Source organism: Aythya marila (genome assembly GCF_965140915.1).
Source record: "Aythya marila genome assembly, chromosome: 9".
In the NCBI taxonomy this organism is placed as follows: domain Eukaryota; kingdom Metazoa; phylum Chordata; class Aves; order Anseriformes; family Anatidae; genus Aythya; species Aythya marila.
This window is the reverse complement of record NC_139050.1, coordinates 8,058,043-8,085,197: the sequence shown is the minus strand read 5'-3', so window position 1 is coordinate 8,085,197 and position 27,155 is coordinate 8,058,043. Positions and strand designations below refer to the sequence as shown.

The following is a 27,155-nucleotide window of genomic DNA, read 5'->3' as shown; positions in this document are numbered from 1 at the left end:
GTTGCTTCTGTTTACGTGTCAAACACACTCGTGCAGCAGAGCAGGTGGCGTGCGAGAACACGGTGTGGAGCTGGCTGAAGAACGCTTTGTTCTCCCTTCAGTTCTACTTTACTGACTATGGTGAAACCACTCATTAAAAGGGAAGGTAAGGAATGTTCTTAAATGAGTCATGTTTGTTCTGTGACTGTCAGACTGCATCCGTAACTGGTTCAGTAGCTCTATTCAACTAGTGAGCTCATTCCCATACAGCACATGGCACAGGGAGCCTTTGTACAGACAGCTGCAGGCAACATGCTTCATATTGGCTCCATCTTCCATGGAGGAACCAACAGGTATATCTCCACATCAGTGTGCTTGCAAAAGGGTAATATACATGAGAAATTTTGAGTGTTCCCTTCCAAGACAAAAGTGCATTTAAATTATATACCTGTTTTTTAAACAGGAATTGAGAGAATGTATTGAAATCAAGTGAGGCAATGTAATCAGAGTCACCATAAGCAATGCTAAACCTGAAAATGCCAGCATGTAGAAGACAACCCTGGAAGTATCAGGTGAGTACAAAGACTTTGATGATTTAGTCAACGTGCCACATTACGGCTATACCCAAATCTTCTCAATGCCTTTTCTATAGAGAAGGTGGGGAAACACAAGAGGTAAATTAATTGACTGGTTAAGTAATAGCTGAGATAAAGGGAGAATGGTATTTCATGCAGCATCATGAAAAGAGAACAGGTTACTGTGGGGTGGCACAGGGAGGATGAATGAGACAATGCCAAAAGTCACATCCCCAAAATGCTGTAAATTTGAGACCACTTCAGAAAATGTGAAGCCCGAGCTGAAGTAACTCAGGTGATGAAAGAGATCTGAAAACTGTTAAAATCAGTATCTGTGACAGCAGAATGGCAAACCTAAGGGACAGACAGTGCTGTTTAACCCTGTAGAGACAAATTGTGACTGAATTTGTTTTGAATTTGAATTTGTGAGTCTAACACTGTTAATCTGCATTGGTTTAATTTATGAAATACATTCCCTAGAATACCAGCAGATGCTGGGCAGTGCCCATGCTGTGGCAGAGCACTGCTGTTCACATTGTCTGCTGCTGGTTTTTGAAATTCCCCAGGCTGCGCACCAGGGGGGGTCACAGCTGGGGCTCCCCAGCTGCCCCTGGGAGCCTTGCCTCCCTTGCACTTCTGGGCAATGCAGCAAGCAGGCAGCTGAACCTCCACCCAGCTTAGACAAGTGAAAAGGGAGGTTGGTTGTTTTTTTCTTCATTAAGGACATTTTAAAAGCTAGAGAAGATTTTAATTATTTCCTTTTCAAAGAAAAACAAAGTTTAAAAGACACCCTTCATTCTGGCATTATAGATACATAGTGATGCGTCCACTTTTGCCAGCACATTCAGAAAGGAGAGATCAGTTCTGCAAGCTCCACAAATTCTGCTATGGTCTACGAAGAAAAAAAAAAAATCAGGAATAGAAGCAGCTAGTTTGGATGGGTTGATTCCTTCCTCACGTCTGGGTCAAACAGGAGCAGGCATGTTAGGTTATTTACTGAAGGGCTCCCTTTATAAGGATAACGTACCTTTTTGCTTCTCCTAGTTTTAGGTACAGATGGTGTGATTGCGGTGTGTTGTACAGCCATACACAACTGAAGAAGAGTTCACACTGCACTTAATCATGTAGTAATGATCTAACTGCCCAAAGTTCATTCTGTGGTAAAATCCAGACACAGGGATGCCTGTAAGACACTGGTGTCTTACTCGCGTCAGAAGGCGGCACTTCAGTATCCTACACAAGAGCTGATAAATCTGCATACAGTTAAGGGCAGTTCATAATGGGGAGAGCACCTCAAAGATGCTGCAACGTTGCTTCCACAGAGCCAGCTTGGCTTTCTTACTCCAAAGAGATTCAGGTTCTAGGCTTGGCTGCAGAGCAAAGTGTGGGTTGGCTCCTCATCTAGGTTATAGACAAACCTTAAGGACACTGCTGCTGCCTACAGCTCCCCAGAGACGCCCTCTCTCATCCTCAGCAAAGGCTGCTACTGTATTTTTTCCATCTATCTGACAAACCTAGGCATCTCAAAAATATTTGTATTTTCAACTGGCATTTGTGTTCAAAGGGAACAGACATCTGAGTGGTCAAAAAATGCTTACGATGGTGAGTGCAGTAATCAAGAGTTTTGCTTTTTGTATGTAGATACCCCTGAAAAACAAAACAAAACAAAACACAAAAACCACTCAGACTTTGAGACTTTTGTGAGACTTCTGAGTGAAACAGAAGACCCTGAAACCTTTGGTGGTAGACAGGAAGATTTAGACTAAATTCATCTTTGAGGATATTGCTTACCATGGTTTCACTAATGATAATTTTTTGTTCCTAAACTATAGAAGTAAGAGATAGAGTAAAACAAAGGTTGTAACAGGGGAAGATTAGCATGACTGCTGTGGAGGCAGTGGTGGTGGCAACAGTGGTGTCAGTGTAAAATGTGGTTGTGAAAAATTCTAGTATGCTTGTAGGATGTTTCAGGCTTCTTTAGAAGAGATGTTTGTGCTAGCACTAAAGCATTTGGTGAGCTCTCACTTGGGCGAGAACACCTGCGGCTGCTCTGGTCATAAGCGGTGGAACTGGCAGAGATGGACTGCAGGGATGATACATGAAATAGTCACATAGAAGGAAAAGAGCGAAGAAAAGAGTAAGGAATATACATTGTTCCCAGATAGTTGTAACCAGAACAATAGAGCTTTTAAGAAAGGAAATTCAGAACAAATCTGAAGTTCTAAAGGGGGCCAAGAGTGCACATGGTTATCAAACGGTGCCTGATAAGCCCACAGAAAGATGGCAAAACTGTCAAGACAGTTCCTGGTAGTAGAAATTGAAATTTGTCATCACAATTTGTAGGTGTCTACATAGCGGCTTGAAAGGAGGTGGAATTGCTCTTCACTGGTGCAATATGTATACCGTAATAAATCCGTATTTCAAGGTTTACTTTTTCTATAAAACTATATAAAGCCATTTTACTTTCCCACCTCCTCAAGCAGTTTTAATCCCAGTGTCCCTCATTACATTAGATTCTGGCACTTGTGTTTTGCTTGCAATTAAACAAAATCACTGGATTCTGAGATAAAAAAAAAAAAAAAAAAAAAAAGGAACTCTCTCCCTTCCCCATCATTTGACAGGGACTAGGAAAGATTTGGGGTTTTCTCTCCTCTGTAGCCTTCTTGGGTTATTAGGAAGGAAGTTTAACAAACTATAGGTTAGAACAAGGCTTGTGATGCTGGTGACACCTTTGATACGCCCAGCTCTCGCAGTGCACTGTAGTTAAGGCTCGTGGTTTTTTACTACAGATTATATCACATAGCCCCGCACTGCCTGGCACTGAGAGGTCTTGCCAGGCTCCTGGTGAAGCTGGACTATGGAGCAGATGTTTTCAAGGCTAACCCAGAGAATACGTAAATAACAGTGTTGTATTGTACATCCTTTAGTTAAAAGAACAACCTGCCAATTATTAGATAAGCACTAGAAATTTGATTCTCAAATCCACTGACTACATTCAGTGGAGTAAAGCTGCAATATGGCCAACAGAAGGCAGAAAAGCCAGGCTTACCCGCCTTGGTAAAGCGGTTCAGCTAACAGCTGTTAAATTATAATTAGACTGTTCAGATGCTACGGGAGAAGGAAAGGCTGTTATTTCTGCAGTGTCATTCTAAACGCTGCCTTAAAACAGTAATAACAGAGTGCCTTTGATATCTGGAAATTCCCACAGTAAAATGTATTTAGTGTCTACCACATTTTTAATATTTACAGGTAGTATGAACTTCTGATAATAGCTGCCCAAGCCACAGGTGGCCTTACGAGGTTATATTCTCCTAGGTTTGAAAGACCTCAGAAAGCAAAAAGAGGTGGTTTGTTTTTGTTTGTAGTCATCATCGCTGCCTAGTTTGCTTTCATATAGTGTTCTAACAGTCTCAAGAGTATAAGCTTTTATTCTCGGATTGCAATTTTACCATTTTTTCAGTTGTGTGAGATATTTTTTGAAATTTCAGGTCTGTCAGGAAGACTTGAAAGCATCTTGTTCATTCACTTACCTTCATGTATTCCAGCTCACAAAGCAAGGTGCGTGGACAGTCACTTCAAGGTTCGTTTTGTCCTTGAACTATCTTCTGTTGGCTTTCCAATGCATATGCACTTCGTAAACCATAACTTCGTAAACCACAGGAAACAGTCCTTTTTTCTCCCCGAGCTTCCATTAATTAGATGGAATTGCTCTCTGAGCAGCATGCAAAATGCATTTGATTTTTCTCATTATCGTACCAGCCCTGCTATCCTCACCTTAATCTCTACATTATATAGAATTACATTTTTACAGTTTTACCTTTTTTTTTTTTTAATACTAAAGTTCTTGTAAGTTAGAAAATGGGAAATCTAGACATTTTCTTTCAACAAAACTAAGCTAACTACCCAACCAGACTGTAAGAGTGCTAATAGAGTATTACCTCATTGTGCTTCCTTAATTATTAGCACAAGCCTTGTTTGGGCTTTGATCAGTTTCCTTTGTTCTTCAGTCTCACATTCATATGCACCACTCAACCTAATTCACCTCAGTCCTTATTTGCTATTTCATGTAAACAAGAATATTGACTGTGTGAAAGAAATCAACATTTGCTTTTTCCTAGCTTCTCCTTGGAGGCTCATAGTGTCCCCGATTAATTGCAAAGCTTGCTTAAGAGCTACCAAGGAAGAAATCTATAGCTTTACTAATAGAGAGCTGTCATATGAGGAAACATCTTGGTATTACCTGTTTCGGTGGGTTTGGATGGGGAGATGATATTATGCCCTCTATATGCACTGAGGTGATTTGCAGGAGAGTGAGGCCTGTTGAATGAGAACGATACCCCGTATGGGTGAAGGTACAAAGCTGTCTAGGGCTTACCATTATGCTTATATATTTTAAAATGTAGGTGTCGTCACTAGAAGGGGGGAAAAAGCAGCTTCCAACTCTTGTCCCTTCAAAGAGCTTAATTACTTATCAGCAATAAGGATGGCAACAGGTCCCATGCCCATTAAGCCATTACCCTAGTGGCAAGCATCAGCTGTTTCAAGTCAAGGCAGACGATGATCCTGCAGCAGTCTGTATCCCTCTCAGAGAATCCTTTCTCCCTTTAAAAAAAGCATCCAAAGTACACCAAGTGTCTGAACGAGCAGTACCTTCTGGCTGTGAGTTCCCTCAGTTAATGGTGCTCTATTGAAAGGAAAACCTATTTCGCCACTGAGAAAGTTAAGAGTAAGATCACATGCACTGAACACATTCACGCATCTGTTCTTCATGATTCTTTAATGGTTATACCAGTTTCCCCTCGCCCTTTTTGAACATGGGCTTCATTATCATTTATACAACAGGTTTTGTTTTCTTTTCTGTTAGACTGAATATATAAAAACTCAGAGTGAATTAAAAAATCTTAATTTCCAGAAGGCTTTAGCACTTAACGCAGAGAGGGAATGAAAGCTGAAAATGTTCAACTGTGCTTAAACCATATGTATTCGGAACAGAAATGATACAAAAAGCATCCTCTTAAAACAAGATTTATTGGCACAAACATACATGTTACAAATGTATACAGTATTCTTGGAAAATACATTCACCACTTTCAAAAAAATCACCATCAACAGGAAAGTACAGTAATATCAAACTTGGTAAGTTGTCACAATTTTAGCATCAAAATGCATGCGGAATTTCATCATTTATAAACAGAATTCCACTGACCTCCAGGTAGAGCACTTTAAGAAATTTCCTGGTCTCCACAACATTTTTTTTCCCTCCCCAGGTAGCTCTAGTAAGACACAAATGGAGTGTTTTCTGTAGAGGCACAAAGCACAATCTCTTGCCCAGTACAGTTGGGTCTACAAGGTGAGAGGTGCTGTTCTCAGCAAAGACTTTCAGCTCCTCTCTGAATGCGTTCCTACATAGCTTAACACCACCCTGTGGCCTTTAAAAGGATGCAGTTAAAGGTTTGGGCTGGAGTTCAGTTTTCAAAAGGGCAACTGAAAACAAATTTCTGGTTATTCCTGGTAGAGGACGTAAAGCTTGAGGAGCTAAAAGGAAGGAGGTAGAAAAAAGGTTTTTGTTTTGCATTGCCATTCCAGCAGCATTGGATGGGAGTTGGCACCACTAAGGTGACTTGTGAGGAGAACTAGTATCTCAGTAAATCCCTCTTCTCTGGTGCCACTGTAGCAACTTAGCAGCAATGTTTTGCCCCTCACCTCAAACAGTGCAGAGTCAGACTACCAGATGCCTTGAATCCGTTTGAATGCTATCGATAACCTCAGTGTTAGTGTCAGAGGAGTGGGTTTCATGTATGCAGAAGGAAGGGAATGCACTCGGTGGGGCAAGGAATATACCAAGTGGCAGAATTCATTGTGGAATCGCCATCCTTGGAGACTTTCAAAACTCAGCAAGACAAATGTTGGGCAACTTGATCAAACCTCAAAGCTGGCCCTGCTTTGATTGGACTAGATAAACCCCAGGAGTCCTTTCCAACCTAATTTTTCTATGATATAAAGGAAAGGCTTTTCCTCTCCCAAAGTAGAACATGGCACAGATTCCTTATCACGCCTGGATTTAGCAAGAACAGATGAGGTTTTTCATTGTCTCTCCCCATTAGTATTGGCTGATGCAGTATGCCCTCTCATCTCATGTGGTGGTAACAGACACACAGCGATGCAATTCTTCCCTCTCCTTCACTCCTTTCTCAGAGCTACCAGAGTACAGAAATTCTCCATATGCTCTCCGTATGTGTGTGCTGAAGGAGCTTCCAGAACTGGGCACACTTTGCTTTTTGCTCCTAGAAGGCCAGAGTGTGAAATACCCAACCATCTGCCCATTTTAAGGCTACACTGCTGAGTTGCTTAGCTAGCACCACCAGAGGCTGCTTTAAGGTGTTAAAACTCAAGCAGAAGTCATTAAGAAAAATACTGATTAGCTGGCTGCAAACTCTCGTTTCCTGCAATGGCTAAAACAAGTTTATAATAAGAGTTCATATATTGCCACTAAGAGAGCATTTTATGTAGCAAAACTAAGTAAAAGTTTCTCATGGTAAATACTGGCTGTGCTTTACCTTGTTCATATTTGGAAGGAGAACACATCACCCAAATGGCAAATGTCTATGTATATATGTGCTTCTTTTGGGATGGGGGAGGAAAAAAAAAACAGTTGTCAAAAATGTAACCTCTACAACAGTTGGTGTTTCCTCCTCAAAATGTATTTTTGCAACAGACAAAGGATGTTTTTAAGCCCTGCTTTTGAGTAGGAGGTACTAATTTCTAAAACAGGTGCTGATAAACACAATGTGACTAATATTTTGCCACGTATGTGGTCGGGGGAGGGAGGACTTTTCATTTGCAAGACAAAGTAATGATGTTTTTCATGGCAAGTAGTGGGCTATCGGTAACATTTTATTGCGCGGACCTGTGAACACGTCTTAGCTACATTAGCATTTTATTTTATATCTAATCTAGGAAAAAAGCAAATGGCAAATGGGTTGAACTTCGCATTCTAATGAAAAAAAAATCTGTCATTAATGAGTGGGCTTTGGAAGCTAATTATTTGGGTATCCATATAGCTACTAATAACTTAATAGGCAAAGAATACTTAAATAATTCTAAAACTGTATACCCATGGCCTTTACAATGCAGTTCTACTTTTATTTTGAGTCCTTTTTTTTCCCTTTGAGTTTCATGAAAGTGTCAGAAAGATGTCATTTCTGGCATACTGAAGTCCTTCCTGTACAACAAAAAGCCCAGTGGACATGCAGCATGTAGCTTTACTGCACCAAGCACTCTAGAGCCCTTACTTGACTGAAGTCCTTGAGCACTTCTGCAACAGACAAGAGTTGCACAGAATCTTTGGATGGTATAATCCCAAAGAGCTCTCTTTGCAAAAAATAATAGATCACCCTTACTGCATATGTCTCCTCTGCTTTCAGGAAAAAAAGAGAAAGTAAATTCAACTACAGTCAACAAGTTATAGCTCATTTGAAGTAGTAGTCCACATACACCTCAACAGACTAGCACCACTTAGTTTTAATGTACGAAAGGTGCTCCTAAGTATAGCCACTCATAAAAAAGGAAGTTACTGAATGTTGGCTATATTTCACTTAAACCATTTCCCAATTTACTACCATGTCATTATCACGCTATCCTTTTTTGATGGAAGAGAGAGGAAACAGCAAATTTGATAAAATTACTGTTACTAGAAATGTTAAATAAATTTCATTAAAACTGCAGTGTTGCAATTAAAGTAGTTTAGCACAAATGCTGTTGTCTAGCAACCAGGAGCACCCTGCAGCATCACATCGTTTTGAACTGAATTATGATCTAGGAACTGCGTTCTGCCTGCAGGGTTCTCGTCCCGTCAGCAGAGGTCTGTCTGAGGACAGCAGGGCATTTTGGGGAGGAGGATGTGCCCCACTCGGGCCTACCTCGGCTATGATCGAGGCCAACAATAACAACAGGACAGAAGGCAGGGAGTCAATTCAGAGGGCAGCAGAACAACCCCAGCCCCAATATGCTATGCTCCAAATACATTACACTCCAAAAACACAAAGGCTTTCAAAGAGAATGAAGAAAGACTTGAAGAATAATGGAGAAGCCAGCCACTGTGAGAAGAGCTAAATAATGGGCAGCTTTTTCATAATTATCTTTGTTGTTCTCTATAGCATTTTCTCTTTGAAAACAAGTACTTTGTCCTTTTAAACTTATAGCACATGGTTTCTTTGCTTGAATAGAGTGTTACATATGAACCACGAGGATGTATTCATGTTTTAAACCAGTACAGGTTATGATTTTTGCTTTGGAGAATTAGCAGATGCGATCCAGCCATGACAGAATGGGGTTACTGCAGAAATGACTCATTGTTGGATAATCAAGTGTTTACTTCACCAAACTGCATGTAATCGGACTGCCACAGTTTTTTGCTTTATTGCAAGATGTAGCTTTTAAATGTCAGTGCATCAGGAAGAAAGGTATGCTCCTTGGGTGGCTCAGATCTCTTTTCATGCATGTGTTCAAAGACAGTCTTCTGAGTCTCAATGGAGAAAAACAGCCACTGAGAACATCAATGGAAACATAAATTAATGACATATGGAAGGAAAATTAGTTGAAGAAGAAAACAAATTCATTTCTTGAAGTGGAATAGAGCAGAATTTCTGATGGAGTAAAGGAGGAAAAAAAAGATGTGAGGTTCTGCTCTGATGGTTTTATACATTTCAGTCCAGTACCCCTACTGAAAATAATAATGTCACCGTCTGAGAAACCTTCAGCCAATCATTTCTCTAGATAGAAGTCTATTTTTTCCAACTGCGTTCTTCAGCCTTCTTGCTTTTTCCATCTAAAGAAAGGAATTTGAGGGTTCTTATGCTTTGTCTAGTACGAAGGAACACATGCTCAAATGGATCACTTCTAGCAAGCGGGACCTAAATCAGGTGGGAGAGCTGAACTGGCTGGGAGAGCATCTCGCTCTTCTGACTGCACATGGGAACCAAAGGTTAAGATCTGTTACAGTCCTAAGGTTCAGGTCAGAATGTGAAGTCAGACCAAAGAGACTTTGGCCTCTTTTGGGCCTTTCTCCAATACTCACTGTGTACATTGGGAGCGAGCCCAGTGCCTGAGACGCCTACTGATTTAGCCCTTTTCCCTGTTTAAAGGGCAGGGTCAAGATCTAAAACCTGGGTCACACCCAAGTGCCCTCTTGTTTGTTGCAAAGATCTAGCATCAACACAAGCAGTAGAGATACTAGCATCCAAAAATACTAAGACTACGCATACTTCCACTGGGTCAATAACCTCCCATGGGACAGAGGAAAAAAAAAAAAACTCCATAAAAGTATAAAGAAGAGTTCAGTAACCATCCGAACTTCCAAAAGTTCCTGAAATTTCAGTCTGCCGTTAAGGATGCACTTCTGAGAACCAGACAACCATTTTACAGGTATGCTCGAACAGGGATGTCAAGTCATGAGCTTGCGTTTAAGAGCTAAAACCCCTGGTATTCAGACAAGAAGTAGCTTGACTGTTCAGAAAGTTATGAGAAGGCCTGTCAGAGGAACAGGGAAAGAAATATGACAGTAACGGAGGGATTTCAAAAGCCCTTGCTTCCAAGACAAAAACACAGGAGACTGTGGCTGTTCTACGTAACTCCTCATATAGTTATAACTGGCATTGCAGATGTTTTAGTCACTTACCGCAGATCACCCTTTAAAAAGAAAAAAGCCAAGTATTTTACTTGCCTCATCTACTCCAGGGCTCACCTCATGCAGGTTCCAATGGAACTGAAGTGCCAGCTTTAAAAATCAAACTGACTGCATTTCTAAATCACTTCTTATCCTATAGATGCTTGGTTACATTCAGGATCTTTATCAGATTCCCCCCTCCTCCTTCTAATAATCTTGGATTATGTTAGACTAGGTTGGATTGACTGTGCTGTTACATAATGTGGTCAAGTGAAAAGCAGGTTAAGTGTCCCTGTTTAGGCTTCCTCACTACGTGCTCATGCAAGCTCCATGTACCAGATACTTAAGTTTAGAGCCCTATTTATGTTATTGCAAGATGAGCTAAATTAGAAGGAAGAAGGTGTAATGCTCAAGCAGGACCTTAATAGCCTGTGGAGAGTGGTTGCAAATAACACTGCTTAAACCTTGGGAGTTAATGTGCAGTCAAGTCGAACAGCAGCTGTGGGACAAACCCAGACCAGCTCCTAACCATCCCATTTCAGCTGTGCTGTTCCTGAATGCCATGTCATGCTGGCATCCTAGCTGTACAGCTGTAGCCCAGAAAGCAGGGGAGGGGTGCTTCTTATACAGATAGAATATGTAAGTCTCAGATGATGTCTAACCCTGACTAAAGCTATCAAACCCCTCGCTCCCAGCCAGAGAAGTCTTCAGTTCAGTCCCCAAGATGGTAGTCATAAATTAATCAGCCTTGAAGTCTCCTGAGGTTTTTCCACGAAGCAGGTAAAAGGGAGCCCCTCTGTGCCTAAGCCTGGGCAGTAATTGGTGATGAAGAGGCGTAGCTGAGATTCTGCACAGTAATTGAAATTCTAACTGGTGCTGAATAAACAAGAAGGAGTTAACCTTTATACGGAAATTTGCTATTACAAGTAGGCAGTTGTAGCTACGCATACACATTTTAAGTGCAGAGGCAATGAGCGAAAGCAAATCAATCCTGCCTTAAACACAAATAAGATCTCCAACTGCGTTTATATAGATTGTCCTCTGTACCACTCTGTGTGTATGTGATGGTGTTGCACAATCCGTGACCCTGAGCAGTCCTATATTACTGTGTTCTCAGCGCAGGATAATTAACCCTCTGCAGGAGCAGACTCTGGGGCTGTACAGCAGGGAAGGACGCACTTGTTCATGCTTCCTGGGCTGAATTAGATATGCTACATGGCTCATCTTACCAATTGCCACCAGTCGGTGCAGCACAGCTAGCAGAGTTGAACATATACAAGCATGCTGTAGTGCACCCAAGTTAAAGAGTTAAACACATGAATTTAACACATTTTATTAGCACACAGGAGAAAATCGTCTTTTCATGAACATTTCACAACCCACTAGAAGCTAGGTTTTGTGACTTCACTCTTCCTTGCAAATTCTTACCAACATCTAGGAGTCATCCCTGTTGGTTACTGTTTTGAGGGAGAACAAGTACACGTGCTACAAACAGGAGTTTTGCTTCTCCAGTCTCTTCTAAACCTCCCATTTTGATTACTAACTTGCTTGAGCTAGGAGCACCTACGCTCTGTATGCTTTCAGCACTCTCATTATAGTTTCATTTGGAAACTTTGCATCTTTGTAGCTAGAGGATTCAAACTCCTTGCTGTGTATCTGCTGCTTCCATCAGCTAAGTAGCCACTGCAGACTCTGGCAGGAAATCCCACTCTCTACATTAAGGATCTGTATCGGCATATGACCTTAATGACCTCATCTCCAGAGAAAGCTATCTTTAGCTCAGGAGTCCTTTCAGCATTCCTATAGAAAAGTCCCATGAGGATCAAGTCATGTTCAGCATGGGTATGGGTGGTCAGGTCCCACCCTCAGGAAGTAACTTCTGAAGAGCTAGCCAAATATCTCAGTAGTTTAAAAAGGGTCCTGAAGTTGGATGGCTTAATTCTTTTTCCAGCAAAGGCTCAATTATACATAGTTAATCAGTTGTAGCACTTCATGGAGTCAAGCCCTTAATGACAGCAAAGTTTTCTGTCTGATCCATGAGGAGTTCAGAACCGTTCACCTACTTAGGTGAGGAACTGAAGCGAACAGGGCATGCCAGTAGCACATTAGTAACTCTGAAAGTTATTAATGTTTGAAGGTTACTTCTATTTCATTACAACTGTGGCCACCTGCTAGTTAACAATATGAAACAGTACATGCGAAAATGAAGTAATAAATATACGGAAAAGTAATGCAGCTGAAACCATTCAGCTAAGCATTACTTATTCTCTCCACAAAATTCTGCTTAAGCACAGTTTGAAAATAGATCCAATGCAATGAACTGGTCTGATTCTCTGTGTGTTGTTGTTGTTTGTTTTGTTTGTTTTTGTAATCTAAGACCACATCAAGAGAGATACTAGGAATATTTGCTAATATCACTATTTTCAATGCCCTAAGTTGCAGGCAAAAACAAAAACACAAAAACATCACCAAAAACCCTTCTTTAAAAAAAAAAATAAAAAATCTAGCAATTCTTAGAAGTACCAAAGAAGTTATCCTAAAACAACCCTGTCAGGATTGCCTGGCTCAAAATTTGATAATTCATTTTTAACTTGGCTAAATATGTTTAAAACCTAGTATAACTGTCTCTGGATTCTAACCACATCCCTCTCAAAACAAACTATTCAGTGCTTAAAAAGGAAATCAAAAATGGAAATTGAATATTTAGGAGCAACCCTACAACTATAGCATAGTTGCTATAGCATAGCAAGAATTTTCCCCAAACTGCAGTATATCTTTTAATTATATCAAATGTTGGTTTTAAGTATGAAAAGTATCTCAGCTGAGCACTTTATAAAGAAGATATAATTTATGAATTATACACCCAAATTAATTTTTTAAAAAGCCTATTAACACCATCTGTTTGGAATAGTGTTTCTCTGTCTTCCTGGGCTCCAGGAAAACTTTGCTAGGCACCATTCCTTTCCTTGGCCCCTCTCTCTGCTATTCCTTCTGTTTACCACATCCTTCTCTTCCTGATTTTTAATTTGTCCTCACAGTGGGGACCATTTCTGCAAAACAGCACAGAGGCAGCTTCCTACAATTGTGCTGGAAAGCCACAGACATCACCAAAGTCATCCATGTGCTTCAAGTTAGGGCAGTAAGTATTGGGATTTGGCATTCAGGAGAGTCCCATGAAGTCTGACAAATACCACCTTGAGTTTTTAGCAAGAGTCTGCATCTTGGTCATTTATGGTGTTTGTGTTACTATTTTTGCATTTCATGTAGCTTTCCCAGGATTCTGCTAGCTAATATTTTTTGGTTGTCATACAGGTTTCTTTCTGTCTTTCACACTGAGGGCTTCATGGTTGTACCCAACACCCCACAAGGGAAAATTTCAATCCATAAAAGGCAGTCCGATTTACTTTCTGCAGGCAATGCGTGTAGACATGGATACCACAACTAATCTAAAAACCTGTGTGTTCGGTTGGCTAAGTACAGATGTCACACATCCTAGGAATACTTGCAGATACCACCCTTTTCAAAGTGTAGTAGAGACTCACTGCCTCAAAAAGCTGCATCTGATAGTGGATTTTGCTGTCCAACTTCAGGTGCTCAGATTGAGAGTTTTGGCCCTCGTGTTTGCTGAAACCTTAGTTTTGGGTCCAATCCACCTTACAGCATCCCTTTAAGCAGGAGCTTCCCCGTAGCCGCTTTCTCTGATTCTGAGATGTTTGGAATGCTTTTCATATATTACAGTTTCTGAAGGTCAGTGCGTACACATTTTAAGACACAGTGATAAAACAGTGTATGGAACTACTTGGCAGTATTTGGCTGGTACAGTTTCTTGTGGAAACAACAGAATTCCAAAACACACCACATTGAATGCTTATGGGTTATTACAAGCGAAAATCCCAAGACACTGGGAATTAAAAAGCGGAGTTCAACAAAGGAACACTGATACTGTTGGTTGATATGAACAAAGTTGTGCCAAGTCGTCGTCCTTTGCTTTTTCAAGTGGAGAAATAAACTGGGAAAGGAAGCAGAAGGGGAAAATATGATGTACAACAGCAGTTATGACAGTTACCATTGTGCTTTAGCTCACAGAAGCATGTGCTCCCAGGGGAAGGCAGACACCTTCAGCACATCCTGCTGAAAGAGCGCGACACGTCTAGCACACAGCATGCCTCCATGCTGCAACAGGGCTGCTGCCCCCCGTCAAAAGGCTCTTAGAGGGAGAGCTGGAGTGGAAAGCAGGGGAGACTGCAGCTCCAGAAACAAAGGGCAAGGACTGATGTTGACGTGAGCAGCCACCCCCAGTTCCAGCAACACTTGCAGCCCTCCACGGCATAACTCCTTCAGTGAGCAGCCAGCCTGCCTTTCCAGGGCCCCAGCACCAGGACAGTAGGCAGCCTGGTTTGGGCCATGCCACCACCCGTGGCAGCTTGTTGCTGTGAGGAACTACCCTATCTATCCATATCTGTAGCCAGCCCTGCACTGAGGGTATGACCTTGTTCACATTCAGTGGTAGCACTGGGGAAGCCATGCAGACCTCGTCTGTGGCAGCATTTGGACACTCGATGTCAACCTGAATTGTATACTTGGGAGCATCTGTGAATGAGTACACCACTGAGTTCAACGCACAGGGTCCTTCCCGAAGCTGCCAGCTTCAGACAATATTACAGAAGGATCAAATAGACTGAAAAATAATTTTAAATCCAGAGCTTATATGCATTTAAATTTCACCAAACCTGCACTAGATCTCACTAAGGTGAGCCATGACCTGGGTTTGATGATGTGACATTCAAGTTTGTGATTCAATGCCTTAAAACACAACCTAAGCACGTCAAACCTTCTATTTCTGTTTCCAAACTTAGCAAGGCAGGCATCCAACATTTAAAACCATGAGGAAAAAAAGTTATTACTTATAACAGAATTACTTAGATATAATTTCAGAGTTAACATTTAAGGAGAAATTATGAGCCATCAAGTCTGCTTTTTTAGTTTCTTGTTAAGATATCACAGAATACTTGATGATGCCTATGTACACAGCAGCCAGTTCAGTGGCTGCACATCTGTCTTCCCAGGCTGCTGCCCTAAGCTGCAGAACAAAGGCCTGTCTTTCCTTTGAAGCCACTTGCCTGGAGTACCCAGTTAATATAGTTAATTAATATCTAGCCATTTGCCATTCTTGCCGTATCAGAGTTACGAAACCCTGCAATCATTCTGGGTCACTCTGGTGCCAGCGTTTGTAAGACTAATAAACTTCCACATGCATCTCAATCCATTTAGTCGTGTTTACAGGTGCTCCTGTAAGCCTGCTTTACAGAAGTACCAGAGGAAAATGGAAACATGCCAAAGATGAGGCGTGTAATTTGAGAGCTGGGAATTAATTCACATCCACGCTGTAGCCTCCTGGTGAATCGCTTCTGGGTTACTAGCTGTATTGTATAACTCCAGAAATCCCCCTTTTAGGAGTTAATGCCATGTTACGGGAGAAGGATCACAGGAGAGCACCTGAAGAGCAGCACAGAGGAATTCCAGCCGCTCCAGCTTCACTGGGCACCCAACTTAAATGCCTCTGTGTGAGCGCATGTAGCACGGGGAATAAACAGGAGGAGTTAGGGACGTGCACACGCCTGTCGGGCTATGATCTTACTGGCATCAAGCTGGAGCTAGCTGGTCTGTAAGGCCCTTTCCAACCCAACTCACACTATGACTCCATGCAGTTATGTCACATAACAGCTGCTGCTAGCCCAGCGGTTACATAACCAAATGTTCAGTTCCTGTCATTACGAGATCCCTGGCTCCCAACTAGCACAAAGGCCATAATTCATTCACGCGCTCTCCTTCCTGTAACAGGAGGGTAGAATGAGATGATCTTAGAGACAAGAAACCAGTAAGACTTTGGGCCACCTTTTACCAATATTTAGGTATTCAGCATGCAAAGGGTTTCTCAGAAGCACCAGCATCTCAAATTCCAGATGATTTGGTGGAGACTAGGCATCTACATGCTTTTTTAAAAATATAATGTCCATTTGCATGTGGGCCTTTACCCTCATCTTCATAGGCATGAGCTAATTCAGTGATTACTGTTCTCACTAGAAGCAGCAAGGACTGTGGCCCTGGTTCTAATGAAGATATCTGATGCTGCATAAAAAAGCATACAAACATGAAAAGGGAAAGTCTTTAATCCTAGGGAAAGTTATGTAACTTGCTAATGTAAAATGCATTAAATGTCAGCAAATTCCACCTATGTGTCCAAGGAGCTTGCAGTAATTCTCACTATAACAGCATGACACTAGAAGGGGAATTTCACAAATTAATTCGTGTAAACATTTTATATCCTTTTCTGTTGTTGTTGTTCTGTTTTCTAATTTATTAGCACTTTGTAAGTCACAGAGATCTCAGATCATAAATGAAAGAAAAAATGAATTACTCACTTATAATTATAATGAGAATGACTGCGCATACTACACCAAGGATGATCATCATCTATAAAAAGAAAGTTATGAGAAAAAAGAGAAAGTCAGGTTTTCACATGAAAAACATTAATTCCTGAGGTTTTTTTGCTTTTATTTTGTGGCCCTTTCTGCGCACTTTTACTTCTTGCAAAGTCTCACTGTATTCAGTGTGACCAAACCTAGCTCAAAATCTGGGTCTGTAGCTCCAAAAAGCCTTGCTTCCTGCACCCCTTGGCACAACAACTGCTAGAAGTCCAGGCAAACTGCTTAGTTGAGTTTCTAACCTAGATCTACTTCTTTCTGGAGTGTTTGTACGCGTCCTTTCCCCAGAATATTCTGTCTTGCTTTACATTTCATAGCAGTGTGGATTGAAAAGATGAAGCAGGTAACAACAGGCTGGTAAAAAGTGCATATTGGATTCTCCTTTGGAAACAGGTGGTTTTATGTGGCTGGACATGAATTGTCAGTAGCAAAGATGGTTTAGAAGGGAAATGGGAATTAAGCTGAACTTTTGGCATAGCGTTCATGGGTTGGTGGTGCATGAGTAGAAGGAAGCAAGGTTGTGGGGTCTTATATGAATAAATGGAGCTTAAGATTCTGGGTCCAAAAAAGAGAGCTCCTGGAGGAGGTCTGAAAAAGCAGAGGAGAGTGAAATTCCCTCTACTTATGGGAAAGGATAAGGCTTTGAGGACAGCAGAGGAGACAGCTGGTCAGCTGGTTGATTAAAGATCTGCTCTACAATCTGCACCTCTTTAAAAGAGACTGGCATTTCCTCACTTCTCACAGCAGGTTCTGGACCACCCCCTGCTTTTTTTTTTTTTTTTTTCTTTTTCTTTTTTTGTAGTTGACCATCCTAAAGAACAAGAAGCCGATCATCTCCCACTTATTTTCTCCAGCTTCTGGTATTCACTACGCCTGATTGGTTTTTGTGGTTCACACAGGGAACTCATGTGAATCACCATGAAATCTCTCCCATCTCTATCTGCAGACACTAACAGAGGCATTAGAATTTGGATCCAGATTGTAAATACTGCAGAAATGATCTAAAGAATAGATCTGGTAAAGGTCAAAGTTGTTTGGCACATTATTTGGATTCTGGAGGTCAAGGCATCCTCTCCCCTTGACAAGAAGAGACCATTTAGAGATCCCATTCTAGAATCAAAGTCCCAATACATGATGCCTGCCATGAAGCTATTCTTAACAGGAGATCTTTGTACTCCTTACCTTGCAATTTTTCCACCAATATTTTCTCTTCAGTTTTGCTGCACTGGTTTCAAACTGTGAGGCACCTGCTTGCAATGCATCTGCCCGGTTGTCAAGCTCTGACAACTTCTGGTCTCTTTCTAGCACCTTGTCCACGTTCATTCTCATGATATCGACCACCTGCAAAGGTATAGCCCCACGTTAGAAAAGCCAAAGGTCACCCATACATTCACACTCCGAATTATATCATAGTGAAACCCGTCTTTTGCCATTTTGCCATGTGATGGTAAGTGCTTGGACAGAGCTCTGACACCATGCTATGAAAACAGACACACTGAGAACAAGATAAACACAGCTAAACTGTGCCCAGATGGCCTTAAGGGTTAAAAAAATAAAAGTAAAAAATTATGAAATACAGTAATTAGTTTAATTAAAGCTTTTGATTTCCTTTAGCATGCAAATAAGTGTTTCACTATAAGTACAAAAAAACTGATAGAGACCAGTACCTCTACTACAGTTTGGTTGAAAATTGTCCAGTCATCACTAAACACAAGCCATTATTTTCGTTATGCATTTAATATAATTTCCTTATCTGAACTAGAGAAGTTGACTAGGTAAAGGCCATTCTAAGAGGAACAATATGTATTTCCTGACCAAGAAATCTGCTCATTCTGAGAGAGGCATGTTTTTCCTCACACAAGAGACAAAATTCAGCCTGAAGGGTAACAGGGAACTCACGTCCCATCGATGGAAAAAAATGTGCACATCCAGTACACAGAAAGTATGGCCTATGCATGCATATATTTTATACATTGTGCTGGAGAAAGATCCTCTTCCAGAAAGCCAATAATCCTAATGAGAAATCCTGTACAAACTCATAAATTGTAACAGAAATGTTAGACGGTACACCAGTCTCAGATTTGTTTCCTTTATCCACCAAACTTAAAAGAAAATAAAATGTTTTGGTCAACTGAAATTTTCTTAATTACTTTTCCAAACCAAAACCTTCTAGGCATTTAATTTCATATCAAATTAAAAATAAATAAATAAATCTCAGCTGGTATTTAGTTAAGTTTTGTCTTCATACAATGTATCATAGTAAAAATTTTGAACTATTTGAAAATGCTGAAACAAAATACTGTAAAAATTTCCTACCACTTCTCTCCTTTTTTGGCCAGAACTATTTATTGAATTTAACATGAATGCTGTGAACATTTGTTCATCCAAGACTGCGTTTTTGTCAAATAAGTAAATGTTTGTCTAGCCTAAAAGCAAGCCTTAGAAAATAAGCTCTAGGATGCCTGGAGAAATTACAGGGGAAAACCCAGCAAAATACAGCTGAAATGCAGAATTCAGAGGACTGCAAATCATTTTAATAATGCCAAAAATTTGCTTTTAAGCAAAATCATGAGCTTTGAGGTTTGCTTTGGGATCTGAAGTGCTGTGCACCACAGCAGATGGAGCAAAAGGGTAGCCGGAGCAATGTGGTGCTCTGCCCTGGTGTTTGCTGCCACCTACAGATTGCTTTCCCACAAGACATGAAAGAAAAACGACCAGGAAAGATCTAGTAGGGACGCTCAGAGGAACGCTTAGCAGATCAGACAGAGCCTTCTGTGCTGTAAGCCCCAGGGCCTTCACAGGACTGAAAGACCAATAGTGTTTGTCTCCCTTGGCTAGTCTCATGCTGTGATTTAATTGTCCATTAATTGTCCGTTCCCTATTAAGCAATATCTGCTGGACGTGCGATAGCCACTCAAAACTACCCCATACCAACCTCCACCTCCCTCTCAAACTGGAGCTGAAGAAAATGTGGATGCTAATTACCACCTGCATAATCCTCAAGTCCAAGAGCTACACATTCTCCTCTCCTACTGGGTGAGAGTTCCTGACAAAATGACTCCATCATGCTTCACAAGAACTTGCATGGGCTTCAGTGAGAATTATCAGACTATGGAATATCTCAGACAGAAAGTGGGGGCTCACTGGAGCCATCTCCTTTGATGTGCTTGAAGAGCCCTACATGTCTGACCTGCATTACTCCTTTTAAGTAATAATGAGCAATTATTTTTCATCTTCTAGGGACAAATACTTTTACTGTAGCTCACATAAACAATTACAGCACCATTATGAAGTAATACATTCAGTACAAGAAGTTTATTTCATTATTCTGACCCAAGACAGAAGCTGAAGTGTAATGCTCCTTTCCCTGCTGCAAGAGACACTCCATTAACATCAATGAAGTTACAGTGATGTGAAAATCAGTGATAATGAAAGAACCAGGCCTAGATATTTCTGCAGACAGAGGATGTTCTTGTGATCAGCTCAAAGCATCAGCAAAAGAGAGGCCAGAAAGACCCTGGTTCAGGTTTCAGCAAAGAAAAGTTCTCAAAGAGACAAACCTCAATCTGACAGGTGTATTTAATTCATCTTAAGAAAGGCATTTGAGTTGGATGTTGTGAGGTCTTTTACAGTATACCTAGAGCTTTTGAAAAGCGACCTTTTTGCTGGTAAACAGCTATTTTCTAGTTTTTATTTTACTGACTTTGTATAAAAGAATCACACAGGCCCTGGCCATTTCCACATGGGCAGTAATTAAGTACTTAAGTCTTTGTAGGGGTTTAGCAAAACTCTGTACTAAGTAACCAGCACACAAATGTGCACAGTAAGTGTGCAAGGACGCTACAGCTGCTGCTGTACCCCTGTTACACTCAGGATACACCCATGAGCAGCAGTGTGCTCGGTCACTCCCATTACCACGGCAGTTAGGTGGATGTTGGCATTACAGCCAAGGTGTCAGGGATTTTCTGTATACTACAAGAATTTAAGAATCCATGCTGGAACAGGCACATGTTCCTCCAGGACCATTCAGAAGGAGTGAGCACTTGTTGAAGATGTTGTTGTGATGTCATGTGTGGGTGCCTTTCTTTCGGGATAAATTTTGATGATTAATCATTACACCTCTGACTAATAAAAAAAGCCCTCACCTGTAGAGCACTCATAGCTTGCATGTATCTACAAGAGGCCAGTGGTTTGTCTCTATAAAACAGCCTGTGAGATTAGTATCCAAAATTTAGGAATGCAGGAACACGTTAAAAGAGCTGATTCACTATGACATCTCCTCCTAATGTGACTATCTGTGATGAATTCCTGAATCAGCACCGATGTCCATACTCATGCTGCGGAAGTGTTACCAGTACAAGAACGTTCACACTCAGAATACCTCCTGCACTGTCTGCCTCCTCAGAAATGCCATCCTTTGGAAACCCTCATTTCCTAGACCCACCATCTTCAGATAAGCAGGATAGCTAGTGAGGCAAGCATCTTAAAGAAAAAGAAATCACAACACCACCCCTCTGGTGAGCAACAAATCACACAGAGCGACTTACCTCATCCACCCGGGCTTGTGTCTGCTGCAGCCGTTTGCTGCTTGCCACATTGGCAGGAGGTGGCCCTACAGCCCCAGCACTGGTGGCACCTTGGGTAGGAGGAGCTGGAGCAGACCTAGATCCAAAAGAGAGAACATAAAAAGTGACCGAATCCATCTTCACCTGTTCACTACTCTCTTCTGGAGCAAGTCAAAGGTTTGTGTCTCCTTTAAAAGGAGTTGTCCATTGTCTGACAGCCTTCCATTCCTGCATCACAGCCCTGATGTCCCACTCCATCCTACTCTGCAATTAGTTTGCACGCTATTTCTTGTTGGGTCCGTATCAAACTCCTCCCCTCCCTTGCTGCCTCTTTAAAAAGCAAGCAGTTCTGATCATCTACCCTAAGTTAGTCCAAGGACCAATCTGATCACGGCCCTGGCTAGCAGGGCAGAGCTTATATCCCACTAAGAAAACAGACTTTTGTCCAGGTATTTTGTGTTGATATTATGGGAGCGAGGGCTGCAAGCCTGTCTTCCTCTTCAGCATGCTGAAAGACGGGCTCCCCTGCTCCTTGATGTCGTGCTGGAACCTAACCAAGTAAAGATAAACAAAGGAGAAGAGAGAGAAATGGAGGAGGAAGTGGGGGCAAGAATCACACTGCATGGGGTTAGTCATCTCCGGCACTCAGCAATGTTTAAACACCCCACTGATGGTCCTCAAATGCCCCCTCTGAGCAGCTGGCCAGGCTTCAACACCTGCAATGGACCCCAGATGAATATTTGTAGCAATGCTTTGAACAGAGCCCTGATCTAAGCATCAGCTCCACTCTTAAGCATCAACATCAGTTTCCCCCAGGCTTGCTTTAAAATAACAGAAGACAGAGTGAAAGCCCCTCGAAATGCAACAGGGGTTCAGGTCTATGCCAGTGCATGAGCTTGTGCAGGCACGTCACCTTGCTGGCCTGAACAGGGTCCGTCAGCCTCAGCCTGTCCTTCTTCACACCCTCACTTGCAGTGTGTGAAACCTTCCCTTTCCTTTCAAGGGACCCCTGCCACCTCTTCCTGCAGGGAAATAAAACCCTTCCTGGAGCTGCAGAGGAAATCCCTTAAGCATGTGGACTGAAAAATATCAGAAATCCCACTCCTGCATTACCAATGCCTTCCCACATCGACAGACCGAGAGAACACAGTGTTTCTCTATGAATCATTCTCTTTTACACCCTGGGGTCTGATTAATGCTGCTGGAATTATGGCCCCATTAAGACACAGTCAAAGTGCCTAGAGGCACCTAAAGTTTGTTCCCCAAATGTACCTAAAGCTGCAAAATTCAGTTTGACAGCACTGCCTGTGGGCTGAGATCCCTACAGATAACTGGGACCCTCACACCGACTCCCAGCGATGAAGCTGCTGTTGGCAGACCTGGAGCACTGCTGCATCTCACATTTCTTTTTTAAGCTGCGGGTGAGAATGGCATTGTCAAGCTGTAGATGAAAGAAAAGAATTTGAGCTGTACAGAAATTGCTTACACCTTGAGGACTTCACTGCTCCTATTAAAAACATAAAAGACCAGATGCTGTTGCCACCTGCAACAGAATTACACCACTGAAGGACCGTGGGCCAGGATCTCAGCAGAATTTATTCTGAGTTTACACGGTCGTCACAAAGGATCAAAATCTGACCATCACATACACAAGCCCAAATAACGCCAAACAAGATCACACCTGGAGCATTAGTAACTTCAAAAGCAATTCCTAGAACTGTTCAGATCAGAACAACTGATCTAAAATTGAAATTGTGAAATTTCTTTGCTGTCAAAGAAATAGACAGGCTTTTCCCCAGTCAACATAAGCAGGTATTTTTCTGGGGAAGCACTGTCATATTTCTCACTACTACAAATGTTAGCACAAGAGAGGACCTCTGTTACATACTACCAGCATCCTGGAGACCAATTTTCATCTTTTTGTGTGTGTGTGTTTCCCTGGCTGTCCTTAAAATGATTTGGCATAAAGTAGACACTTCCCAGTTTGTTCTCTCGCAGCTCCTTGCTGCCATCTAATTTAGTTTAACCTATTTTTCCTGGGGTTGCTCTGCTCCCTGCACAAGCAAGGAATGGTATCGGCAATGGTTGCTTTTACAGCTGCCTTTATGATCCAGCTACATGTAGCTACTCTAACTACCAGAGAGAGATGACAATCTTTATGCTAAGGTACAGCAAGCTTGTAATTAACAACCACATCTTAGTCAATTACGCAAAATCTAATACAGGAGCAGCCAGGGCTGGATGCTGCCTACAGAGCAGATGCACCCTTCCCCAACCTTTCGTCCCTGGAGTCGTGCTCTCTTTACAGAACACCAGCGCCTGCCTGACCCAGGGCTTTGGGGTCAGAGCAGTGAGCAAGCAGAAGAGGCACAGCATCCAGTGCAGGTTCCCAGCCATGCTGTAGGAAGGCAGCTAACGCCACCAGCGGGTCTTGCGGGTTAACAAGGCATAAGCCCTCTCACATGATTAGGCAGCACATAACATCCAAAAGAGGTGAAACAGGGACAAAAGTACCTGCATCACGTCCTTCTCCCAGCCTCCCAGGGCACTTCAGAGCAGGACTGAGGGTCTCCATGCTTCTGGCTCAGCCCTGTCAGTGTTTGAGCTCTGCAGAAAGGATCCCAGCAGGGCGGCAGCAGCAGAAGACGGTACTTCTATGAGCTACCATGGCTCCAGTCCCACAGGGTATTTGTTAAGAGTTTGTCTTTGAACCTACATTTTCTAATACAGACGGAAGCGAAGACTTAAGGCATTGGAAAGCAACAATGTTCTTTGTGATATTCTGGTGCAAAAATGGTAGAATGAAAGTCCAACCTACATTTACATTGTGCTATTATTGCCTCTGTGCTGTGTCACATCAACTTATAATTTCTTGGAAGCATTACTCAAACGAATTTATGCAAAACATTAATGCTATGTTAGGATTTCTTTTAAAGTAGAGATGCTTCTTGTACTTCAAAGTCTTACTTCTTGTGGCTTGGCCTGAATTTTAGGAGCTATAAAAGAATGCAAAATCCATATAAAAACCCTGTCACTGGGCCCTTAGCCTTCAGACCTGTGTACTAATTTTTTTACAAGGGAGTAAATATAGTTATCACTGATGCTGAGAATCTCACTGTCAGGAACAGGTCAAATTTATTTTGCAAGAAATAATGCTCTATTATTGTCAGTGAAAAAGGGGTATAAATCCCTAGCAAATCTTCTTAAATTGCAAGCAGTGTTGCAGAGCTCTGTATTACACTCTAGGAGAGCGACAAGTGACAAAGAAGCAATACCACAGAATCATCTAGGTTGGAGAAGACCTCCAAGATCACTGAGTCCAACCTCTGAGCTAACACTAACGTGTCCTCCACTAAACCACATCAGTAAGCTCTACATCCAAACATCTTTTAAAGACCTCCAGCAGGTTCAGCACGCCTGAGGACAGCCCTGCGTGCTTGGAGCAGTTAGGTCGTTCTTTATGCAACATCAGCTGTGTCCTTGCTCCCCAGCATGCCAGTTAGCACATGAGCAGTCTCACTGATTGAAAGCAGGTGCTGCATCCGTGCATGTACACAGCCACCTAGGAGGAAACATTTGGGAGCTGTCCTAGTGATTCAGTAAAATGGTCTCAGCTGACTCAGACTTCCCAGTTCTTTTGGTTGCTTGCTGGGTCTGAAGCTGTTAGGTCAAAATCACGACTAACAGATATCTCACCTGCATATTTTGGAAGTGGTTTACTACTTAGCTCTAACAGGAAAAGGGAGCTGCAGCTCTAACGAAGAGAGAACTGGGGGTATCTGGCATTACTGTTTTCCATTTCAGCACTCGGTGAAAGACCATTAAGGATGACCACGTATCTAACGTCTGGGAATATTTGCCTGACACATACTACATCTTGGATCATCTGTGTGAGCTGTGTAGGAGAATTTTGTTGGTCAGACTAAGGGAGATGCACAAAGCAAATGCCAGGAAGATGCTAAGCCATCAGCATGGCTGCATGAGAGATGCTTTGGTGTAGTTCACATTAGGACCTTGACAGCTGTCTTCAGCAACTTGTGCTTGGTTAAAACCTCAGCTGTGGGACCTAGTCCCGTCAAAGTCTTTATCCTAACAACATCGCGATAAGCTAAGGAAAAGCTGTTATTCCTGCACACGTCTGGGAAACCGAGGGAGAGAGGTGACGTGCTGTGTCCCAGGAAGGCCTGGCAGCCTAGGCCTCACCCTTGCCATCCTCCTGCTGCCCTCTTCTTCAGCCACTGGCTCCTAACCAAAGCTCACAAATGCATTTCTAAGAGCAGGAATCATCTTCAACCTCTCATACTTAAAGACTGAAAGACTCGCATAGTTAAAGGTTACAGCAAGGGGAACGCAAATGCTATCAGACAGCTGTATCAGCTGGCAGGGCTCAGGGGAGGGGGCAGGGAACCATGCAGCAGCAGGTTTGGCTCATGAGCCCTGTAAAAAGTGAAAGCGAGGAGGCAATTTTCTATGAATCCCAGTCTGACTTCTCTTTCCTCAAACCCTCTCCCTGTAACTAGCCAATATTTGTCACTGTAACTAGCCAAACTTCGGTACATTTAAGACTGTTCTTGCATTTGGACCCTTTAAAAATCAATCTATCCACCTGCGCATGACTGTTTAAGTGAGGTTTGACAGTCTGTGGTTCCAAAGGCACTAAAAAACATACAAACTGTATTTAATAGTAAAACAATAATAATAAAAAAAATCAGAACACTTCCTTAGAATTGCACTGTTGAGACTTAACTCTAAACCAACAATTAAAACCAGCTACAAGTGCAAATTCAGACACTATTTTAGTGACTAAGCATGCCAGTCAAGATCCAGGACTTAACAGTAACTGGAGAAAAAAAGAAAAAAGGCTCACAATTGTCCCTGGTACAGAGAGCGTTCATCTGTGAATTTAGATACCTCTGAAAGCTTTGAGACAGGGAGGATTTATACGGAAATAAAGGAGCTCTGCAGCACTGGGGGGTGGCTCTTAATTTTGAGCAATGCAAAACAATGCAACAGTGCAGCAATACATTTTTTTTTTTTTTTTTGCAGTAAACAATTTTTCTACTGTTGATTTGCAAGGGAGAACTTTTACTGACAATACTTAACAGTTTTCTGCTTTCTGGAGGGATTTGCTGGTTTCCAGTGTACTGATAATTGGATTCTTCCAAATGGGACCTTATTTCTGCAGCAGGTCAGTTTAGCCAACACCAGCACAAATGATTTCTAATCAGTTTAGCTAAGTGCAGTTTGACACAGTCCCAAAAAGCATAGCCTAACCAAAGAGGACAGAGTAAAATTCTGTTCTAGCCTTCTTACATGCCATCTCTCAAAGGAATTGGCACATTTAATATCTAAACTCCTTGAAGTTTTGGGCCTTTCAGCGCTGTGTGCCTAACTGTACAAACTTAACAATGATACAGGGATAGCATAGTTGTGGATGGGTTCTCATGATCCTGTTTGGGATCATGTATGTCTAGAAATCAAGTGCTATCTATCCCAATACCTCCTGCCAAAATTTTTGCTTTTCCCATAGCAAAATGTGATGGTGTCAGATGGCAGGTCCTGTAACTCTTTCAAAACCACACACTAATGTCAGGAGATGTCCAGATAAAGGACACTTCCAACAACTGAAAAATAAGCGTCCTTCAGGATTAGGTTTCCAGCCATCTTACAGGTTGATAATCATGTTCTCTGCCTGTCAGGTGAAAGGACTCTTCAAAAGTAAACCCCGGTTAGAGATCACAACCCACTTAGTTCTGAGATAGATGCACTCTCAACAAGGGACTTCTTTCAGTTCTGTTGCCCACTAACTGTAGTATTTCAGGTTTCTAGTTGATCTTCCCCTCTCAAGTTACTATTCTCTGCTTCAAGCTAATTTTATCTTTGCTTT

The 27,155-nt window shown here is 41.9% G+C and overlaps 1 protein-coding gene and 1 long non-coding RNA gene across 2 annotated transcripts in view; one reads left to right on the top strand and one right to left on the bottom strand.

The window, feature by feature from the left end:
• The first annotated feature begins 270 nt into the window (after positions 1–270).
• Positions 271–17,630, top strand: LOC309881247. Its single transcript, XR_014318105.1, has 3 exons — positions 271–332; positions 443–551; positions 17,506–17,630. It is a non-coding gene; the product is annotated as an uncharacterized lncRNA (long non-coding RNA).
• Positions 5,570–27,155, bottom strand: part of LOC309881246 (vesicle-associated membrane protein 2-like) — a 46,915-nt gene continuing 25,329 nt past the window's right edge. The window contains exons 2-5 of the mRNA XM_082766989.1: positions 21,251–21,365; positions 17,886–18,044; positions 16,641–16,692; positions 5,570–14,227 (exon numbers count right to left, since the gene is read on the bottom strand). Coding sequence (XP_082623115.1) covers positions 14,211–14,227; positions 16,641–16,692; positions 17,886–18,044; positions 21,251–21,365 — 343 coding nt within the window. The 3' untranslated portion in view covers positions 5,570–14,210. The remainder of the gene's footprint in view (positions 14,228–16,640; positions 16,693–17,885; positions 18,045–21,250; positions 21,366–27,155) is intronic.